Consider the following 22,721-nt stretch of genomic DNA (forward strand, 5'->3'; position numbering starts at 1 on the left):
AGAATAAAGCAAATTCATTTGAAGTATACTCTTTCTTCTCTACGATCAGATTTTAGGATTTTGATCTTCTTTTCAGTTTGATTTTCAGTCTCAACTTTAAATATCTTAAACTTATTGAAGATTTCATCCTTGATCTTCAGAAGATAGGAATAATAATATTTAAAAAAGATATCTATAAAGGTCACAAAATAATAACTATCTCCACGGGTTGGATTTCTACAAGAGTCACCAAAACACTATGAATTAGTTCAAGAAGTTGAGTATCTCATTGAGGAATGGGTTTGAAATATTTTCTAGTTTGTTTGGATTGAGTATAGATCTCATACTTAGATTTATGATCAATCTTAAATTTAGGAATAAGATTAAGATTGAAAATCTTTTGAATGGATTTAAAATTTACACGTCTTAGTCTACAATGCTAAATATCACAGGCTTTGGAATTTAATAAAATTGATTGAGAAGGATTTGAAAAAGAATTTTCATTAACTGAAGGAGAAATTACATTGAGTTTGAATAATCTCTTAAATATAAATTCTTTCCTAATAAATATATCACCTTTAGAAATTAAAATCTTATTAGACTCCGATATAATTTTATATCCAAATTTTACTAATAAGGACCCATTGATAAGGTGTCTTTTTTGATATCAGGAGCATGTTGCACATGAAGGATAATGCTTTTTCAAAGATAAATCTTAGGCTGATATTTTTTCTATCCAAAATATTGATAGCTGTTTCATTTTTTATGATCACATTTTCTCCACTTGAGTTCTAATAAGAGAAACTAAATACTCTATCAATACAAACATAAATATTAGCACTAGAGTCTAGCCACCAATCAGTGGTTTTATAGGTAAAGTTAACTAATGGGATAAATGATACTGACCTAAATGTGGATAGTTCTCCTTCAACCATATTGATCGAAGGTTTAGTTTGAGATTTGTTCTTCTTTTTCTTAGTCACAACTTTTTTTTTCTTCCTATAGAAGCACTAATATGCAAGATGGTTGTCTCGATCATAAACAAAGCAAAACCTCCCATTAGTAGATTTTTTGATTCCTATGGTTTAAGAATTAGGTTTAGGTTGGTTTTGGAATTTATCCCTTTTTCTTTTACTCTTGGTTTTGAAGTTCTTAGGTTTAAATGTTTGGCTCAAGCCATAATGATTCTGATCCTCAAATTTTTGTTTTAGGTTTTGTGATTTCATCACATTTACTTTGGCTTTCATTTGGTTTTCCTTTCATTCTTTAATTTGGTATTAGTCTTCTATTCTAATGGCTTGAATCACTGATCTAAAGGTAAAGTTATCTTGGGTTTTTCTAAGGTCACATCCAAAATTAGTCCATGATGGTAGAAGCTTGTCAATTAGACAAGAAACTTGATAGTTTTCATCTAATGTCGAGCTTCCTCTATAAATCTCTTAGGCTAAATTTCGAAAATAATGGATTTAGTCATTAATGGAGACATTATTTATCATTTTTAAAGTTGCTAAAGTAACTAATGATAGATCTCATGGCCTCTTTATTGTCTCTATTATAGGCATCTTCTAGGGCAATCCAAAGTTTCTTAACAATTTTATATTTTCTATGTGTTGATAGACAACTAAGAATTCTAAACCTATAATGAAACTCAATTTCTTTAGATGACTTATTGGTTCTAGAGCTGTCTGAGGGATCAAATGATTTGATAGAAGATCTTGACCTAAATGAGGAAGATGACACATCATATGGTGGCCTTTTTCCAATGGCAATTATGAGGCATAATGTGATTAACCAGGCCTCAAGCTGTTCTTGCCACCTAAGGAACCTATGGCCATTGAATTTTTTGGATTTGAGGGTTGAAGCTTCCTTGACACCCATTAATATATAATTAAGATTACAAGCAATTTAATTTTAGAGAATTTGAATAAAGTTATAAATAGAGTTTGCAGAATATCAAGACTCTTAGAGTTCACAGGAGACCCACAAGCAGATGTTAGCAATCGACCTTTAGAATAATAAAAAAAAATACTATTTCAATAATTTAATATTTTAAATGAATTAAAATACTGAAAATGATTTTTTTAGACAAACTAAAATAGAGTAATCCAAAAAAATTTTTAGCCTTAGATTGTTACATACAAATTCTTCTTTGTGAAAAGATTTTAGTCAAACATTAAAAGAGTTTCCATAAAGCGGTATTTTTGATAAAATTAAAAGATTTTAAGTTCTATTTAAATACTACTTATAAAATTAAGAATAAAAAATTGACTTATCATGAGCTTGGTTGGATTGGCTCATTAATTTATGATGTAGATGAAGGAGAAAACCTGAAAGCATATAATCACTGTCCTAAGATAAATTTCTGACCTTCGTACCGGTGTTTATTAGAGATTCTATACCAAGATATAATTAAAAAATTCTCTCTTTGAGCATGATTGTGAAGAGGGTCAATAGATTTTTTAAAACTCAGCAAAGAGAGCAAAAGTAGAGGAGTATTTAAATACAAAAGAGAGGAAGTAGGAGAGAAAGCAAAGACTTGAGAAGAGGAATATGACCATTGCTTTCTTTTTAGTGTCCCATATTGTCCAAACTCATGGTTTTATATAAACCATGAGAAGATGCAAAAAAAGAGATGCTTTGACCGGTTGACCATAATGGAAAACGATCGGTCAAAGGAAGATATGTCCGTCAGTGATGATAGTGATGATTTAAAATAAAAAATATAAATATAAATATAAAATATTGTACCATCATGTGCCACACCATGTCCGGCCAGCAGGCATATTTGTGTGATGTAAAACCCACTTTCCTCTTTGACCTGATCAAAGGTGGGTAAGAAAAAAAAGTATATAAACATCAAAGAGATTGTCCTTTTCAATGTTGGACTAAACTAATAACAAAATTTTTAGAAAACTTGGAACGGAAAAAAAATTGTGTTTTTCCTCCAACTCCCTTACAAGCGTGACAGTACACTTCCAGCCGCGGCTTTTGGTTCTGGGCATGTTTGAATAGCTACTAGTTTGGCAGCTGATAGAATGCTCGTCGAGTGCCGATGCCTCGCAATGATTCCAAAGATAATTTTTTTGCACAGGATCGATGACTCGGGGTCAGGCTTCTTCTTCTGACTCAGCTTGCTGGATTGCGAGTTAAAGCTCAACTCATCAATCTCATGGATGAATTGGAGCTCTCCAAGCTTCTGAAAAATGAATAGAAGCTTGATGTGGCTTAATAACAACTAACAAGCTTATTCAAACTTGGTTTAATTCACAACCGAGCTGAATTTAAACATATATTGTCAATCTTGCCTCCGCTCAAATATCCTTTCTACATAATATGAATTTGACTGATGCACTAAACTTGGCTTGGGTTGGCTCATTTAGTGATAATTACATTGCATCAAAGAAAATGAGTTGATGACTCTATATATATGTTGACATTTTTTTTTCTAACATCATGAATAGCTTTTTAAAATAGACTCCAAGTTCGAGACAAAAGTTTGCTGGCTATTGGCATTTTTGTTGTTTCGTACATCTAGAAAGCCCGAAGCAAGATCTATTTTCTAGATCAAGATGAAGCGTAATTCATCATTTTTGTCGTGTACTTTGGTGTAGCCTTGCCTAATAGTTTTCTCTTTCCTTAAAATCCTCATCAAGCACTAGTTAAAAGATTAAAAGCCCTGGTTTTTAAAATAAAACTAGCATATAATCCATAATATGCAAGGTATATACCGTTTTTTCTCTTTTTCTAACTATTTTTGAAATGTGATATAGCAATATAATAAATTATAATTAAGATAAGGTTTTGATATTCAAATTTCTATTGCGCATTAAGCAATCAATTTTATTCATGGTTGAGATGAAACTCTTGTCATTAATACGTGTATCCACATAGCATGCGAAGAACTCTAAATAAGCTAAGTCTCCGTGAATAAATTTTTGTCATTGATACTAGTATCATAATATGTTAGATCACCGCATACAATTTTTTTTTCAATTATTTTTGAAATATAATATAATAATATAATAAAGTACGGTAAATAGAAAGTTTTGATAGTCAAATTTTTATATTAAATAATAAACTTTAATGGTGGTTGGGTAGAAGCTTTTGCCATCAATTCCAATATCCACGTGACCAACAAAAAACTTGCACAAAAACCTCAAACTCACGTCATTAATTCCCGTATGAATAATATAGGCCTGGCTACTAGCATTAATAGTATAAGCCTTGAGCGAAGGATATAATTTTCTTTCTTTTTTAACTAGTCTTAAAATATCATGTAATAGGTTCACAAATTATAATTAATGAAAGACTTCAACAATCAAATTTTTATTGCATATTAAGTAATGACTTTTAATGATAGTCAAGCATATCAATACCAAGTTATTAATATCGATTACATATTAAGTAATAAATTTTAATGATGATCACATCATTTGGTGTCCATATAACATATGGAGAGCACCATGTACATACATACATACATATATACATACATACATACATATGTAAAAGATTTGAGGATAGTATTTAACAAGATAATGCTAGTTACTTATATGCAATTTCAATGTTTGAGTTGTAAGCACAAGAAAAAGAAAAAAGAAAAAAAAAACACAGTTAAGAGTTAATCTTGCTTATCAATCATGTTTTTCTACTAATATTAATGTTGATGTTTCGAGTAAATTTTATCTAAATAATGTACTAGTGCAAAAGTTAGAGAAGTTAGAAAAATTTTCTATGAATTAGTTTTAAAATTGATGGGATGAGAACGAACGTATTTTGGATTTTGTTTACTACTCAAAGTATCGTTTGTCTGTAAAATAATATTACCATATATTATAACAATTGAGAAAAAATATTCATACAGAGGACAAAACAAGTGGCATGTTTCTAAAGCTAAATTCTAACCCATACACTTCTACATTTGTTCTAGGTTTTGTTACTCTAGTTCAACCTTGTGTGTACCATGAAAACCTTTTCAAAAGAGAAGTTTTGAGAAATAATTGAACTTTAAAATATTATTTTATTAAATAAATAATCAAGTGACAAATAATAAATGTTATGTACATTAATGGATCATTATAACACTAATAATGGCAATTATCATTTTTGTATCACGAAGTTAATACAATGAACAGGGACGGGAATTGTTATAATGGCTGACGCAACCATGTAACCACAATAATAATTATTAGTAGGAGAATGTTTTGGGGTGCCCGTGTTTGCGCACCAAAAATGAGTAATATGAGTCTGCATGGCTAAACTACAATAAAGCCTTGATGCACAAATTCCTGCATGATATTTAGGCATCAACTAAACTACAATTAAACCTTGCTACACCAACTCTCCTTGGTTGCTTGCTGGGTGAACCTTTTGGGTGCACATATCTGGCTCCAATTACCCTTTTCAAGTCTGGGCCCGAAACAGTGTATGGTGAGTTCCTACGTGCAGCCACGTCACTTCCCATAGAAGAGCTTGTAGGTATGCTGCGGTCTGCAGGCCGTGGGCCGTGGGCCTGGGCCTTGGTCCCACCCACAGGTCTCACTCACGCCGTGCGTGCGGGATGTTGTTGAGATTGCTGGCCCCCACCGCGTGTCAGCGCAGTCCATTGCCACGCGAGACTCGCTTTTGGAGAGGCGTTACAAGTTCCGACCGTCGCCTTCATCCGCTCGCTCTTTCTTGCCTTGTCTCGGCTCGCGGCGATGGCGAGCGACGACTCTCCCCCGCCTCCCCCGCAGTCGTTTCTGTCCCGACCCGTCACCACCGACGAGCTCAACTTCCTCGTCTCCCGCTACCTCGAAGAGTCTGGTCCGTCTCTCACAACCATTTCCCATCAAATATTCTCCCTCTCGTTCCCTCTCCTTTTATCTTCATCATCTCGTATTTCTTAGGTTTTCAATCCACTTTCTAATCTTTTTAGGGTCTCTTGTTTGCTAAGGAACCTTTTTGAGGTCTTTATACGCCTATTTTCTTGCTTTTTTGATGTGCGGGAGTTTTTGTTTCATGGGTTTTAGAATCTGATCTCTCGCTTTTTGCCGTTATGCCCATTTTAGTGGTGAATTTTGGATGTGATAGTCGTAGGTTTGGTTTTCTGAACTCTGAACGAAGAACATATGCAAAAAGTAGATTAAAGAACTTTTGTAGGGCCTTTGTACGCTTCAGGTTTTGTTTCAAAGGTTTTGGAATCCGGTTTCGCTCTGTTGTAATCTTTTGAGTGGTGAATTTTAGATTGAGATAAGTTTTGTTCTATTTTGAAGAGAAAGAAATTAGATGGTACATTCGAAGAAAAAACGAACGGAAGAAGTAGATTAAATAAAATGGCTGAACACCTAATAGAATTTGATTTGGCCACATTGACTATATCTAGACCTGATGGAAGTGTTTGCAGAAAATATAATAGGAATGAAAAGCTTGGGGCCTGCTTGATATTGTTGTTGTTTTTGTACCTTTTTCTTCTTGAAAAATTAGTAAAATACTGTTTTTGTAGTTTTTGCTCCTTGAAAAATTAGTAATATATCACGTGGTGATTGACGTTGAAGACAGTATTTTGCGCAAAACTTCTGCTATTCCATGCTTTATTTTCAACATTTTTAAAGCAATCAAAAAGATATATCATTGTTACAAAAAGTCGGCATTTGATGCCTTGTGCCTGCAAAATAACATTTTGGAAGGAGGCATAACTGAGGAATAGTTATGTTGATCAAACTTGCTTATGACAACCATAATCAAGGTTCACTGTGCCATAACCAGGGCTATATCAGTCGGCTAGTAGCACGGTTTGGTATGCCCCTATGCCATTCCATACTGGGCCCAAACTGACACAGTAGAGAGAGAGAGGGAGAGGGAGAACCAAAAAGAGAAAAAGAGAGAGAGGGAGGGAAGGAAAGGGAGAGGGAGGAGAGACTGGCGGTAGCTACCGAAGTGCCATGGAGCCCTCCAAATTGCTGGATTTCCTCCTCACCCTTCATCCATGATTTTATTAATTTATTTTTTTTGTTGACTCACAGTGAAGTTGACTTACAAGGTTGCCCATTGTTTTGATCAAAATAGAGCGGGTCACCCCTATTTCGACCTAATGAAGGATGGAGAGGAAAATCCGGCAATCCAAAGGCCTCCATGGTCCTCTATCGACCACCATCGGTCTCACTACCCTCTCTCATCCCTCCCTCCCTCTCTCTTTTTCTCTCTCACTTCCTCTTTTCGGAGAAGGATAGAGCTCCGGAGGCCTCGGTGGCTTCCTTGGCATTTTCTTCTTCTTCCTTCCCCCCTTTGTCTCTTCCTCTCTTTTTTTCTCCTCCCCCCATCCTCATCGCTGCTTTGTTTCAACGCTGGAACCATCCAGATTGGCCGTCGGTATGGTTCGGCATGTTTCGAATCGGATAGTTTGGTGAATCTTGGTCATAACTATTTTTAAAAAGAATTATCATAATCTATTCCTTGGTATAAGGAAACTTTTTATGGCTATTTTTACTATTTTATGGATCAAAAATTAATCATCCAAAAGTTGTTCCAAAAAGGTTCCTTTTGCTATTGAAAGTGGAGCCAGACAAAATTGGCATGACTCGTGACATAAGTATTCCCATAGGCGTACCTTTTACTATTCCCATTTTTCTTATTTCTAAACCACATGCAGTTTTTGATTTTACATATGCTTTCGAAAAAAGTAAAAAGTTCACATCATACATGTTGTTCAGCCTAGTTTATTTTTCTTCTTGGGGTTTCGAAACAAAAACAGAGAACAAAGCAGTACCAAACAGGCAGCAAATCCTTTTCTTGTGCTGGGTGATAGCTACTTGAAATTCACTTTCCCTTGAAGTTGAAAATCCCTGAACTTGGGTTTAAGGGCATGAAGGATTGGCTTTCCAAGAAATTTATCTTAAGTAGTATGTGGAGTATAATTGCAATTACATATTATTCCTTGCTCTGTAGGACCTTAGCATATGCTGAACTTTTAATGCTGGAAAGAAAATGTCATATGGCAATGAATTTTGCCAGAATCCTATGTGAAATTGCACGAAAGAAATGGAGGAAGGAAGTGGACCGTCTCTTTTGGATTTGTTCTGTGTTTTTCTATTTTTGCAGGAAATGGGGGACTTGATAGAAGTATGGTTTGCCGCGCTGCAGTTAGATGTCATACAGCTCCAGAAAGCAGTGTTTTAGTTGTTGGAACCGAACTATCATTTGGATGTTTGTTTCATAGTAAGACATGGAAGTCATGGTAAATTGGCTTAAGCCAGGTCCAACTGAAAGGAGCTGGGTTAGCTTGATTCTGGTTAAAATTGATTTAGTTGGATCAGGTTAAAAGCGATTCAGTTAGGTTGGGCAGGAACAGGTCTAGTTAAGTTTGATGGGCTCTGGGCTTAGTAAAACAGGTTCAAATACATATGACATGCCTAAATTTTGATTAATATCTGACTTGCTTCCTTTGAATTTGACTTTGCCTTGGTCAAGTTTAGTATTTTGGGCATGCCAAATGACCACATTCTCCCAGTTCAAGCTCACTTAACATAAACAAACACCTAAAACTGCACATATTTGGATGAAGTGTAGTTCAAGCTCCTCACTTACCTAAAGTGCCATAAATGGCCAGATTTTTCTTTTATAAAGTAACAGTTGAAATCCAGTTCATAAAAGAAATTATTTAGTCCATCTAGTTAGAAGCATAGGAAAAGGATAGAATGTCAAGATGAGAAGCATGGCTAGATAAGAGTAAAAAGCAAAATGAAGAAGCATATTGGAGAGGATTCATGGTGTGTTTTTTAAAACATCATGCTGAAATGGCTGAAGGGTGGAGATTTTGGCGCAGGCAATTTTAATCTATTTTCTATAGTCTCATGTTTAGCAAGGGTTGTTGGTCAATTTTCTTTTCCTTTATTATTTTGTACGAAAGAAGCTTGAGGCTTAAAATTTGTAGTGATCTTAATTCTAGATTTTTGTAACTCTTTTTTGGTTTGGGAGTCACTCCTTTGGAGAGGGGCTTATAGTTTTGGGTGACAACAGAGAGAGAGAAAGAGAGAGAGAGAGAGAGAGAGAGGTTGGGTGGGGGGAGGGGTAAGTGTGGAGGGACATGAACATCAGGGGTCTTGGCTAGAGTTGCAAATAAACCTAGAAGCTCAATCTTACCTTGATAATTTCTCATTTGAGCTCAGCTAAAAAATGTGCCAAGCTCAAAAATTTTTTGGATCTCAGCTTCGTAGACGAGCCAAGAACTAGCTTGTTCACAATTGGGAAAGCCTGGCTCAGCTTGACTAAAACCTGTCTCAAATCTTCATGTAAAGTTTGGCTTGCGCTTGAGCCAAGCTCGAGAAGCTCCTTTGATGTTCTGAGCTGAGCCAAGCAGCCTGATACTTGGCTAGCATGCCTCATTTGCACCCCTAGACTCTCTTGGCCATATGGGGATGACAGCTTGTGGCAGAGCTCTATGTTAGATCTTTCCTGTCTGCTCCTTGTCTGCCATGAGTTAAATGTATCGCTCATGAGTTTAGTCATGTGTTCGACTCGTGTTCTATAATGTTCAATTAGGACATTATATAATGTTCTATAATGTTTGACTCGTGAGTCTTTTTTGTTTTAAGCTACACTGCAGCTAACATTCTGCCTTGCATGCTCCAGGTGTGATTCATCCCAAACCATCCAAGCTCAAATTGTTTTAGCATGGACAATTGAATCCTGTCAATTTATCTTTTCCTTCTAATAGTAATTTAAAGTTATGCTAGTAAGAAATTGCCCGTGGTTTTCTTATGTCTGTGATCTAGAAGTCAGTTATAGCTAATAATTTATCTTTAGTTTTTGTCGTGATGATGCCTAAGCAGGATGAAGAGCATACTTGCACCCCCCTGATTGCATCAAATTACAGTTGCAGATGAGCTAGGTTGGGTTAGATCCAGCTTGGACCTTAGATTTAGATCTAGATCTGATCCATTCAGGTCAGGTTTGGCTGGTTCCCTTTTTCAGGTTGATCATAGATTAGGTCTAACAGCAAATGTTTAGACCCAGACAATTGATCTTACTTTTTTCATTTGGGTCAGATATAGTTTTTTAAGATCCATACTGACCTGGATATAGATTTGTTCTCAATTTTGGATTATATAAGAGCCATATGTTTGAACTTGAGGTGTGGGTTTGGTCCAAATTGGGCCAAGTACTGGTTGGATCCAGATCTGCTTAAACACCTGCATGACTATTAAAAAATGGGAGGTGTGGAAGGTTTCAAATGTTCTCTTTCTATAGCATCAGAGGCCTGTGTCTCTTATATCTAACAACTTTATATATTTCTATTTTTGTCATTGTTTCTTTCTTATGAGGTTGACATTCTAGATTTTAAGAGATACGCAAATAGGCTGGACCAGGGTTGGGTATATCTGATTATATAAATTTTTGGTATTGTCAGCCAGAGGAGTTGGCTTGGAAGATTATAAATCAAGCCTGAATTGTTTTCTGGTTTGGTTGGTTTTGCAACCATACTCTTTAAACATTTTACACTTATGTCTTGAACTTCGTGAATCTTAAGTATATTAGGTTTCATGAGGATCATCACAAATTAATTTGTCTGATATGCAGTTGCAATGATTTAATTTATTTGTAAAAGGTGCTATTTGATGACCTCAATGATGGTTCATTTCTTAAAGGCTGCTTGTCATTCCTTTCAAATACCAGGCAGTTATTTGTTCTATCGATCCAAAGTGCTTGTTTGCCTTGCTTCTCCATGTTCTTTATTCATGTCTTTCTCTAGTTCTGACCCAAGCTTTTTTTCTTCAATGTATTTTTGAATCTTACATCCCTCTGACACCAGTTATATGTAGTGTGGCATATTACATGGATGTAAGGTTAATGCGATGTGGAATGCTAACATATATGATGTATCCTATTTCTCTAAGGTTATACAAATGCAGCATTTGCTTTCGACTACGAGTCTGGGATGAAGAACTTTAACTTTGAGGACAATTTGATCCCACCTGGTGCTCTTTTGACTGCTGTACAAAATGGCATTCAGTGCACAGAGTCTATGGTGGAAGTCACAGAAGCTAGAAGGATCTGGGAAGACCAGAAGAATATGTTCATGAACCAGTTAGAGTCCATTGAGCAGAAATGTGAGTTACTTCAAGCTCAAGTCGCTGAGGTCTTGGCAATATGTGGTCGGACACAAAGGTCCCCTGAGGAATGCCCATCTGATGATGCAGAGCCACAACGAACCAGACAGGTTGTTTGTGATTGGACTTGGTCACAAAGTTATGCATTTGAATGTAATACATATTTTCTTTTGCTTAATGACAGGGTCCTGGGGCTCCTAATGATCCTGAAGTTTTACAACAGCAGGTAGTACTGCCGTCTTCTAGTCCTGCCGTTGCACCTGGACAGGTGACTGTTTTTCAGAAGAAACAGTTATGTAGGTTTTGAAGAATATAACTTTTATTGCTATGGAATTTATTTTTCTTCTGTAACTTGAGTTTGGTCATTTATTTTCATATTGGTTAATTTTATCTCCTTGATGTTGATCTCTTTAACTGCAGTTAGAAGGTTGCTCTTTAATCATGTCCGTTGCGAACTGGGGTTATTTATGTTCAACTTTTTAAAAGACAGTTTTGTTCAGCTTATCTCTTACATTAGTACTAGACCTTCAGTGAACTGGTTGCCTTTATATCCAGGGTTTATAAAGGCTGATATATCAGCCATCTTAGCAGGTGATTGATGCCTGGGTGAACCAAGATACTAGTTTCTCTTGGCTAGGATGAAAGGTTGGAGAATTTCAGAAAGATGAATATATTCTGAGATCTCAGCTGTTATTTAACAATTGAGATATCAAATTATCAGTTAATAGTTAAGAAACATTAACCACCACTTTAAGCCTGAGCTTTAGTATGTAGTAGTTAAAAAATCTATTTAAGATATATAAAGAAAAATTGTATATTGATTATTAAGTGAAGTTGGCAACGGCGTTGTTAACTTCATCCAATATCTCTCCCCACCCCCCCCCCAAAAAAAAGAGAACATGAAACAAAGGTGGATGCCCCTATTTTAACCAGCCGCCTTTGGCCTTCTAGCAGCCTCGGCGGGCCTCCGAATGCTCTCTCTTGCTCTCTCTCTCTCTCTCTCTCTCTCTCTCTCTCCTCTTCTCCCTCCCCCCTTCTTGCTGGCCCTTCAACAGGCATAGCGGCCCTTTGGCAGCCTCGACAGGCCTTCGAGAGCTCTCTCTCCCTCTCTCTCTTCTTTCTGTCCTCCTCTCTCTTTTCATCTCTTTCCTTCTCCCTCCCCTCTTTGTCGGTGTCTCATTTCGAATGCTGGAACCATCCCGATCTACAGTTAGTACGGTTTGGCACAGTTCCACCTTCCTTGGCTTCTAGTATGTTTCATGACTGATTATTGCCTTCAACTCTCTAGATCACAATACTGAACAACATCTACTCCCAAAGAGTACAAATGCATCAATTTCATCCATGATGTTGTAAAAATCATTTTCAATATCTTGGCTAATAGGTTAGCTTCTCTTCTATTTGATCTTGTTGATCCTGCAAAATTTGCTTTTGTAAGGGGGTGCTCGATTCTCAACAATTTTCTTGGTGCTCATGAATTATTATCTTATTCTTAAATTCACAAAATAGGGGGCATCCTTGCAAGTTAGATTTATGAAAGAGCTTTTGATTTTCTAAGCTTTGAGTTCCTTTTAACTTCTCTTTATGGAGGCTTTACCACTCTTTGGATTTCTTGTTTAAACTCTATCATCTGCACTTCAAAGGTGGCAGTGCTTGTTAATGGAGATTGGAGAGGCTAGTCATTGGATAAAATGCTGGTGAGGTTCTAGGCAAGGAGATCCTCTTTCATTCTTTCCTTTACCTTAGCAGTGAATGTTCTTAGCAAGGTTCTCAATCTATTTAGAGAAACTAGATTTATATATTTGAGCATGAAATTTGCAACCTACAATTTGTGAACAACACTCTCCTCTTCTATCAACATGAGGTTGAACAAGTCAGATCATTAAAAGCCAATTCTCTACTCTTTCGAGTTTCTTTCCAAACTCTATATTTGTTTTTGTGGAAAGTTTTTTCTTGTCTCTTGGCACTAATATATATGGGAGTTTCTTTTTCCTCAATGCTCAACAATAAACAAAAGTCCCTTTCTTTCTGTTATCTAGGACTTCTCCTTTTTGATTCAAGATTTTCTGTTGAGAGATTTGATCAATGCCTGGCCAGTTGGAAAGGGACCTACCTTTCTTTTGAGGGCCAATTAACTTGAATTAATTCTATTTTATCTATTCTTCGCAGCTACTACTTATTAGTCTTCAAGTTCATTGTTTGGGTAGTAAAACATATTGATAGACTTCATAAAGCTTTTCTTTGGAAAGGGTCACTAGTAGTTATGTGCTTCTCTCCAATTTTTATTAGGGTAAAGTTTTTGAAGCCAAGGAGGATGGGGGTTAGGAGTGAAAAACTTGAATGATACAAACAAAACCATGCTTGCAAAATGGTGCTAGATATTTCACTCAAATGGTGATTATATTGGGAAAACAATGGCTTGAGTGAACTACTACAACTGCTATTTTGATCCAAGGACTAGAAGAATTCAATTGCTTCTCCTATATGGAAAGTCTTTGCTTAAGCTTGAATGCCTTTTGGTGTGGTCTCCCTTTTTCTCTTGAAGGAGGGCTGTCTATTAGATTTTGGGAAGATGATTGACTGGGCCACCTTCACCTTGGATCCCTCTTCCTGTTTCTTTATGCTGCCTTTCTAAAGCAGAATGTTACTATGTTTTCCCAATGGAATGGGTGGCTCAGTTGCTGGTATGTGAAACTAAAAAGGGCCCTCATCTTCAGGGAAGAGTTTTGATTGGTTCAATTCTAGACTCTATTGATGAGTTTCTTCTATTTCCTACTCCGTCTATTCTTTCCATATGTTCCTTAACAAGGGTGGAGTTATTTGTCCCGTCTTCTCTATACTTCAAAAAGCAATACTATGGATAGTTTACCTCTGGGCAGTTTGGAGAAATCAAGAATTGAAAAGGAAACTCAAGTATGCTTGGAATTAGTTGATTTTGGATATCTGTTGGTGTATTTGGAAGCATGGTTTGCCAAACTAGACTAACCCATTCGGTTCGGCCCGTACCAAGCTGAACTGGCATGAAAATGGTCTAGTTTGGCCTTATTTTTCAAATCAGGGCCGAATTGGCCCAAACTGGTCCGAACCACCTAGTTTGGTATGGTTCCAGGATGAACCGACCAGTTCGGCCTATTTTCATTTTTTTTAGTGTTGGTGGGTGGGATTTTTTTTATTGGTATGGTACAATATGGTACAGTACCATAACATACTGGCCAGCTACCGGCACGTCGGTTGGTACTGGTTCAACCTTCCTTGTTTGGAAGGAATGTAATTCATGTCTTTTCCATAAGTAAGGCAACTTCATAAGATGCCAATTTTGTCTCTATATTAGTCCTCAAAGAGAGTGGCCCTCCATTGTTCTATAAAATATTGTCTTATTTATTATGTTGTGTCTAACATCCTCTTTAAATCTTTTGCCTCTTTCTTAATATTTGGCACCTCCCATTTCTACACTACTCTTACCTTCTTCCTTCATTATTTTATATATTGTGTATCTTTTTTTATTTTTATTTAATAAATGTGTGGACCCCTCCCTTTCCATCTAGAAAAAAAGAAAGGAAGGTAGGGATGTGCTTAGGGCATAAAATCTAAAAGTACTCGGGATGGTGTTTTAGTGGTTATACTTTTTAGACTTGAGACTATTACCATGTTTAAAGGGTTTAAAGTAATAGGATTTTATGAACCGATACTGAAGGGATGGTAATATTGAGCAATGTGGACCAATATAGAATGGCATTGGCAAATTTAATAGGAATGCAGGAGATATTAATCTGGGCCATCACATTCACTATTATAATTATGAAACCTCTTTAAGTGTCTATGAATCCTCGATGACCCTGATTGTAGGAAATTCTTGTAGCCATGCTTTTCAACTAATAAAATGTAGACTTGCATGTGGCACATATTACATGCAGCCCTTATAAGAGTTTAGAAATGCAAAGAAATCTGTACAAACATGAAATTTAATATTTGATGCCATCGCACATCTCCATCCAGCTACCCCATCCGTTAACCTTTCCTATATTTTATTTTATAAATAAATAAATATAAATTCTCAAAAGATAAAGAAAAAGATTTTTTGGATTTTCTCTCTTCTTTCCACCATCTACCGGGCATCGATCTCTCTACCACGCTCTTGCTAGAGTCCATCATGAAAACTCACGGTAACATGATCAATGCCTACATCCTATGGTATCGCTAAAGGTCCAATCTATCTTACGAAGTTCACCTATTGCTCAAGAGGAAAGGAATTCATTAGAAGTTGGGCGGCATGGGGATAATGGATCTAAAAACACTTAATCAAGTTCTTTTTCTGAAATGGTGGGGTAGATACTTCTTCGACCAAGACAAGCCTTGGAGGACCCTAACACAAAAGATTTGCTACTCCAAAACAACTCCAAATTCTTCAACTCCCTACCTGCAATGCATAGCTTCACCATTTTGGAAAAGTATCCCAAAGACATATAACATGTTCCTCTCCTTCACAATACTAACGGGTTGAAATGGCATTCACACTTCATTTAGGCATGATAACTGGGTAGGTAGAGAACCGCTATACTTTCTATTTCCAAACTTATACATACTCAAATTACAATCAGTCATGTGGCAAAGCTAGCTTTATGGTGAGACCAGATTGGTTTGCAAACTTCAGAACTCCCATCCCTCATGCCACCTAGATAGAGCTTCAAGACTTGAACTGCCTTCTTAGCAATGTTCACCTGAATTGAAGAAATGATAGAAAGACTTGGAAATGGAGTCCCAATGGGTTCTTTATGGTGTTGATATGCTATCGTTTCATAATGCATGGCAGTGTAACATCACATTTTGGTAACCTCATCTAGAAGCTTCCGATCCCTAAAGAGTGCAAAATCTTCAACTGGTTATCCTACAACAACAAGCTGCTAACATCTAATAATCTGTCAAAGAAGGGAGTATTGGGCCCAAGCTTATGTCTGCTGCATAGCAATGATGGGAAAATCAGGACCACCTAATGCTGGGATGCACATACTCAAGGGGCCTCTGGACTTTGCTAATGCAAAACCATCATGTTAGCATTCATGACCTCTGGCACTCATGGAGAAAATATTAGCATAAAAAAACAGCACTAGAAATAGTCATCGTGATTTCACTGTGGTGCTTGTGGAAGGAAAGAAATAATAGGATATTCTGTTTCCAAGCCCTAGCCATTGCTGAAGTAGGAAAAGAGGCGGTCTTCCTCAAGGATTGGACTAGGAACTCAAAGAATGAAGGAATAGAGAGGCTACTCTCCCAATTCGATATTCAACTCACTTTGAACACACAAATAAGGCTAGATACTATTAACGATTAGACCAGGCACCCTCATGGTAGAAGAATGAAGGAAATGGGATAGGTGGTCTCTTCCATGGAAAGAAGCTAGTATGTGTAACACAAATCTTCAGAATCTAATGCCACTTCCATACTCACACACACTTGCATCACCCATACCAAAAAACAATTACCATGGGAAGACCACTTTCTTAAATAATATATTAATGGGGGAAGTATCTCACTTTCGTCAATTTCTTCAAAAGAAAAAAGATTTGCCAATATAACAAATCTTGGAAGTAGTTACAATGCATCTAGGAAACATCAATGGATATACATATTTTTTTACCATATGAATAAATAAGTATGATAAAGCATAGTAGGTTATTCAAATAACATTATTCATTCTTTATATAATATCATTAACATCCACAGACTCCATCATTTAGTCATTATTCAAATTAATAGACTATTATCCATGCTCCATAGTCCATACAATATATATGCATATATACTATGCATATAATATAGAGATAGATACATCGAAATATGGATTCGCATCTGGGATGTTTCTACGGATAGTTAGTGTATCATCTCATATGGTCATGTTCTATAATCTCTATTTTATTCCTACGAATAGAACATGACCATATGAGATGATACACTAACTATCCGTAGAAACATCCTAGATGCGAATCCATATTTTGATGTTACAAATGCCAAACTTGACCATTTACCATAAAAAGTTCAACATATGTAAAAAAGGAAATAAAGTCTTAGCCCTCATCTCGAGTGATGTAAAGAAAATATCCCAAGTAAAGATCGTCAACTTGGAATCAAATCCTGTGCCGGTTAGTCGGTTATATGAGTTGGTATGTCTCTATACTAGACCATACTGGATCCGAATCGACATAGTAATGAGAGATGAACCGAAGAGAAAAAGAGGGGGAGGAAAGGAGGGGGGGAGGGAAAAGGAGGCCGGTGGAGACACCGACAATGGCCACTAGAGGACCGCGAAGGCCGTTGGAGGGCCGCCAAGACCTCCCAAGCTTTGCAGTCCTCCATGAGAGAAAATGAGAGTAGAGAGAGATAGATAGAGAGGGGAAGGGGAGGGAGAGAAAGGAGGAAAAGGCGGCAAGGAGACCGTCAGGTGGCCTCTATGGCCGCTAGATGGCTCAAAAAATGTCCTGTGGTCTCCGTGAGTTTGAAATAGGAGGAAAACCCTTGTTTCATCATATTTTTAAAAAAATACGATAAATATCACAGTATTCCATATCGGTTCGAATTGATCGGTACACTCCATATCGTACCATACCGATAGAAAATCGATTTAGTTTAGGCTAGATTTTCGAAAAATGGCCTGAATCGGGCCAAACTGGTTGGTTCGGTATGATATCGGCCCGAACTATCCGAAATCATGTGGTTTGGTCCGGTATGGTACGATACGGTACTGATTCAGTTCGGTGTGGCTCGATTTTCATTCTTTTTTTTGCCATTGGATGAATTTTTTTTCAATTTTTTTATTATCAGTATGGTATGGTATGTTCCGATATGGTACGGTATGGTATCGTACCGATTGACAATCGGTACGGATTTGAATACTGAGTCCGTGAATCTTGATAAATAGTAAAGCCGACAATCGGTTCACTGGCTTCACTATATATTATCTTTTTCAAAAGAGCTGATGAAACATGGACGATCTTTTTTAAAAATGCAATAAATAGTGAAATCAGCAATGGATTCAACGGCTTCAGTATTTATCATCTTTCTTAAAAAAGCTAATGAAATAGGGGCATCGCCCTTGCTTCAAATCCATGCAATCGTGAAAAATTTTTGGGCCGTCTGACGGCCATGGTGGCCATCTGGTGGCCCTCCGATGGCCTCTCCTCCACCTTTCCCTTCTTTCTCTTCCCTCCCTTCCCCTCTCTCTCTTCTCGCAACTGACAAAGCATTGCGGAGCCTCGGAGGCCTCGTCGGGCCACCTCTGGCCGTCTCCTCTCCTTTCCTCCCCTCCTCTTTCTCTCTTCTCTTTCCTTCTCCCTCACTCCATTTTCGCCAGCATTCTGAATCAAATGTCCGAACCACACCGGTTAGTTGTTGGTATGGTTCGGTATGCTCCGAACTACCTGGTTCAAGCTGGTTTGGCGAATCCTGATCTCAAGTGTGTTTAAGAAGTATCGGATGTCCTATTTAACTTTTGAAATAGGATATTTTAGATAAGTATCTGAAATGTTTCTAGAAGTATCCAATAAGTGTTGGTATTTCAATACACATAATATAGACATGGCATGCATTTTGAAGGATTTGTGTTTTTTCAATTAGAGATTTTACCCATCTCCCTCTGTCTCTCTCTTTCTCAAACACAATCTCTTTAACCTTGAGCCTTTAAGAACTGTATAACGGAGAGGTGTTTTAACTTATTTTCTTAAACTAGTCTTCTTTTCCTTAAATACATCCCTTCATATTTCCTATCAAAATTTCCCTATTTAAAAGAAAATACTCTCAAAAAAAGAAAGGAGAATAGTTGCCAGATGTAAGGGTGTAAATAAGTTGAAACGTAAGAGAGTGGGGCTCTATTTAAGCTCACCTCAAAATTATGTAGGGTGTGCTTGAATGGTGCTAGAGCCCATGACAGTAGTGGGTGCTGCAATGGATGAGAAAGGAATGAGATTTAAAACCTCTGCCTGCCGATGCTCCTCCATGGGAGCAACAAGGATATGGTGGTGGAGAGGGGAAGGAAGGCTAATGATGATCTTTCTTGCAATGGCAAGGAGGTAGTGGTGGAGAAGAAGTAGAGGGAAATTGGATAGAGTCCGAGGGGGAGAATAAGTGATAAACAAAGAGGAGGTGGAACGGTTGGAAAGTGAGGTGGTGGGAGCTGAGAGATTGGGATCAGGGGAGCCACTTAGTTTTCTCAAGTTGGCTATTGGATCTAAGTCATATGGTTGAGCTTTCAACCGTTGGATTAAGATCTATAAGATCTAACAGCTAATTATAAAATCAATGATACATTAGTTATTTAAAATATTTAATTTATAGATAAATTTAATTTGTATTATATATTAACAAAATAAACTTCAAGCTATTCGAGTTGAAATGGAGCAAGCTGAGGTCAAGTGAAGCTCAGTCATTTAATAAATGAGGTAAAATATCCAGCACATGCTTAGTTTGTTGACTAAATGTGGAAACTAAGATCAAGCTGAAAATCAAGTTGAACATGAGCTGGCTTGCGAAGAACTCATTTGTCTAACAACCCAAATCAGATGCATGTTGGATCATTGCGAGCTATCACATGCTCGTTCTTCTTAAATAAACAGCATGCATGACATTTTCAACACAAACAAAGATGCTTTCTTGTTCTTCCAAATCTTTTTCCTGCCATTTCAAGGACTCATAAATAACTCTATTATGTCAGCTAGACATTTGCACCCAACTCTTGGAATCCTTGTCAAAAGTGTATCCAAATTGGATAACACCAGATGCTTAGATACTTGCCGTATCCTTTTGGTTGTAGCTTTTAGAAATTGGTGTAGAGTTGCACTCGTACAGTAATGTTAAAGGTAACATTTGATTCTTCCCTGTAAGATTTGTTGTACTGTCTTGTACGGGCTCATACTAACTGTATCATCCCACAACCCGTAAGATATCGATACGTTACTGAGATTTTGTTTGGCAAATGAGCCAAAGCAATACAAACAAGCAGAAGCACCCAGAAGGGCCAGAACCATCTGGTTTCAAGCAGTATGATGGATGGGAGTGGGGCAAAAAAATATTAAGAGCCTGTCTCAATATTGGGTGCACACTACTATATTGACCTTCCTCTACCGAACAGTGACATGCCAATACGATTCTTAGTGTTGATTTTGCAGACATCGGTTTCCTATATTGGCCATGTAGGTACTAAGATGACTGTGCAAAATGTCACTTTCTGTAAAATCCTTGATCTAGCTAGCAAACAAATTAAAAAATATATATAAGAGATCTGAAAATAATATCTTTCAATATTTGAGGTAAAATTATTTTTCCATGTATTCTTGTATTTCTTTTTTTTTTTTTCCTCTTGCTAAGTCAAGAACTTGATTATATATTTGAATCTGATTCTTGTATCTGTCTATGCAACACTGATTTATTAATCCCTATCTCTTGTTAACATACTATGATATGTTGTCTTAATTATCTTCATTTTACGATATGTTTATTTTACTGCTAAAGTATTCCTTGGAATCAAAGATGAAGATTTGATGGTTTTAGAGAATGTTAATGTATTAAATCATGTTTAATTTGTTGAAACTTGAAACCTTTTAGGCTATGCTATAAATAGTTAAAATGAGAAGGAGACATACATAATACTTATGCTTGATCTAGAACATCTGTCTGGCTGATATTTTCTACGTTTAACCTGTATTAATTATCGTTTACATGCTTGATCTTCATTTCTTGTAAAGTTTAGGACAGTGCCAATTTTGTATTTTAACATCTTTTGTTGTTTATTGAAATATATAGAATGGCCTATAAATTATTATTTTTGGATATGTATTATGACCACTGTGATTCTGTTATATAATTGAGATAGCTGCCATAAGATAATACCATGCATGATTTAAATATGAAGTACAGTATTCTAAAGTAAATTTCTTAGAATGCCATTATCTATTTATGTTAATGGTATAAAAGCTATTACTTTCTCATGCAGCTAACAATAGTAACTACTATAATGCATCAACAATCCAATGTAAAAATTATTTTATTTACTTCATCTTATTAATGGTTGAACTTAGATTTTGCAATTGCTTATATTGGTTTAGTACGCTATTGAGACATTCATATAACCATGTTGGCTCCTTTGTCCTCTTTCACTTATGTGCATTTGACCTCCTAGGCCCTATGTCTGCCCATGGATGATGATGTTGAATGATCTGTTGTCACACACTGGAATCTCATATAATATTCGTATATATGCTTCTATGCAGGGACGCAGAAAGAGGGGGAAGACAACCCACATTGGACCTTCTGGCATTGTAAATCCTCATACATCTTAATTTTTTATTTTGTATTTAAATATCGTTTAATGCTGTTAGATATAGTATGTTATAAATAAATGTACATTGCATGTCCATCTGTTTCTGCTATTTTGTTTTTTGACAATAAGGGAGGATGAACCATCCAATTTGTTCTTTTTTGAAAACAAGATTTAGTTTTTTTGTTCTTCAGGACATGGAAAGGGAGCAGAGCCCCTCCCTGAATTTATTGAAAAGCAAGATATTACTTTGTAGGTTGGAGAGGAGTTCCTTAGAATTCCAGAAATTTTGATGAAACTATTGTGGCACGAAGGAGTCTGTTAAGTGCCAATTCTTCCACAAAAGTGAGCAGGAAGTTAATAGGGCCTAAATTCTAAGAGGTGCAAATTGAGGTGGCGACTATGAAAATGGAGCCCTTGATTAGGCCATAGAAATGACACAGAGAAGTTGAAGATTTTTTACAGCAAACTGTTGCTTGGCCATATACTTTGTTTTTCCCCTCCTCTTATTGGCCTTATTTCAATTGCCACTATCTTTTATTTTTTATGCTTATTAAAGCTTCTGTTTGATAAGGCATGAAACTGATATCATGACCACTAATTTTCTGTCTCTTCTTTGCAGGTCAGTTACAAAAAGAGGTGCTTCTGTGAGTGTATTTAAGACTTGTCAGCATGTTTTACAGCTTTTAGTGTTTCTGTGGACTGAAACATTTGTAAAATACATCTCTGGTGTTTGATTAAAATGTGCGTTGCTTATATGTGGACAAATAATTAATATTTGATGTTTGAAACTTTGCTGTATGTTGTTCAATTCCAACCAAGTGCTATCTCATAATGTTGGGAAGTTCTTTATTTCTACTTATGGTGCACCTTGCGGAAAAAGCAAACTTTTTGGTACAATATCTATGGCTGCCTTTTTTTCAAATATTTTTCTTAGATTTTTTTTGGCTGTAACAACCACCACTGAAAACATTAACAGTTAGGAGCAGTATAAACCACTTCCAAATAACTAGTTCTAGTGGAAAAGTATAGCTGTCTTCTCATTTATGGTGGATGTTATTCCCTCGTATCTTGATTTCCACATATTGCTGATTGGATCGCTGGGAAGGGATCCGAAATCCAAGATGACAATCTAATCTAGACTGAAGTTTTTCTTCTGAATTGTGATTGTTGGCCCAGGGCCATGCAATCTCTAAATGCGTGTTTCTTGAATAATTGTATGGATGGATGAGGAAGCAAATAAACCAAATTTTACTGTGTCCCGTCTGGGGCCATCAGGTTGTGACATAAGGGTGTGGAGAGCGCAAGGTAGGAAAGGATGCACTCCTTGAGTTTAGCTGTGGTATGAAGAC

The 22,721-nt window shown here is 36.6% G+C and overlaps 1 protein-coding gene across 1 annotated transcript; it reads left to right on the plus strand.

Moving 5' to 3' along the window:
- The first annotated feature begins 5,633 nt into the window (after positions 1-5,633).
- Positions 5,634-22,227, plus strand: LOC105056145 (uncharacterized). Its single transcript, XM_010938231.3, has 5 exons — positions 5,634-5,784; positions 10,854-11,176; positions 11,251-11,334; positions 21,323-21,370; positions 21,992-22,227. The coding sequence occupies exons 1-5, from the start codon at positions 5,679-5,681 to the stop codon at positions 22,028-22,030; spliced, it is 600 nt and encodes a 199-aa protein (XP_010936533.1). The 5' UTR covers positions 5,634-5,678; the 3' UTR covers positions 22,031-22,227.
- Positions 22,228-22,721: the final 494 nt, after the last annotated feature.

Source organism: Elaeis guineensis, chromosome 13 (genome assembly GCF_000442705.2).
Source record: "Elaeis guineensis isolate ETL-2024a chromosome 13, EG11, whole genome shotgun sequence".
In the NCBI taxonomy this organism is placed as follows: Eukaryota; Viridiplantae; Streptophyta; class Magnoliopsida; order Arecales; family Arecaceae; genus Elaeis; species Elaeis guineensis.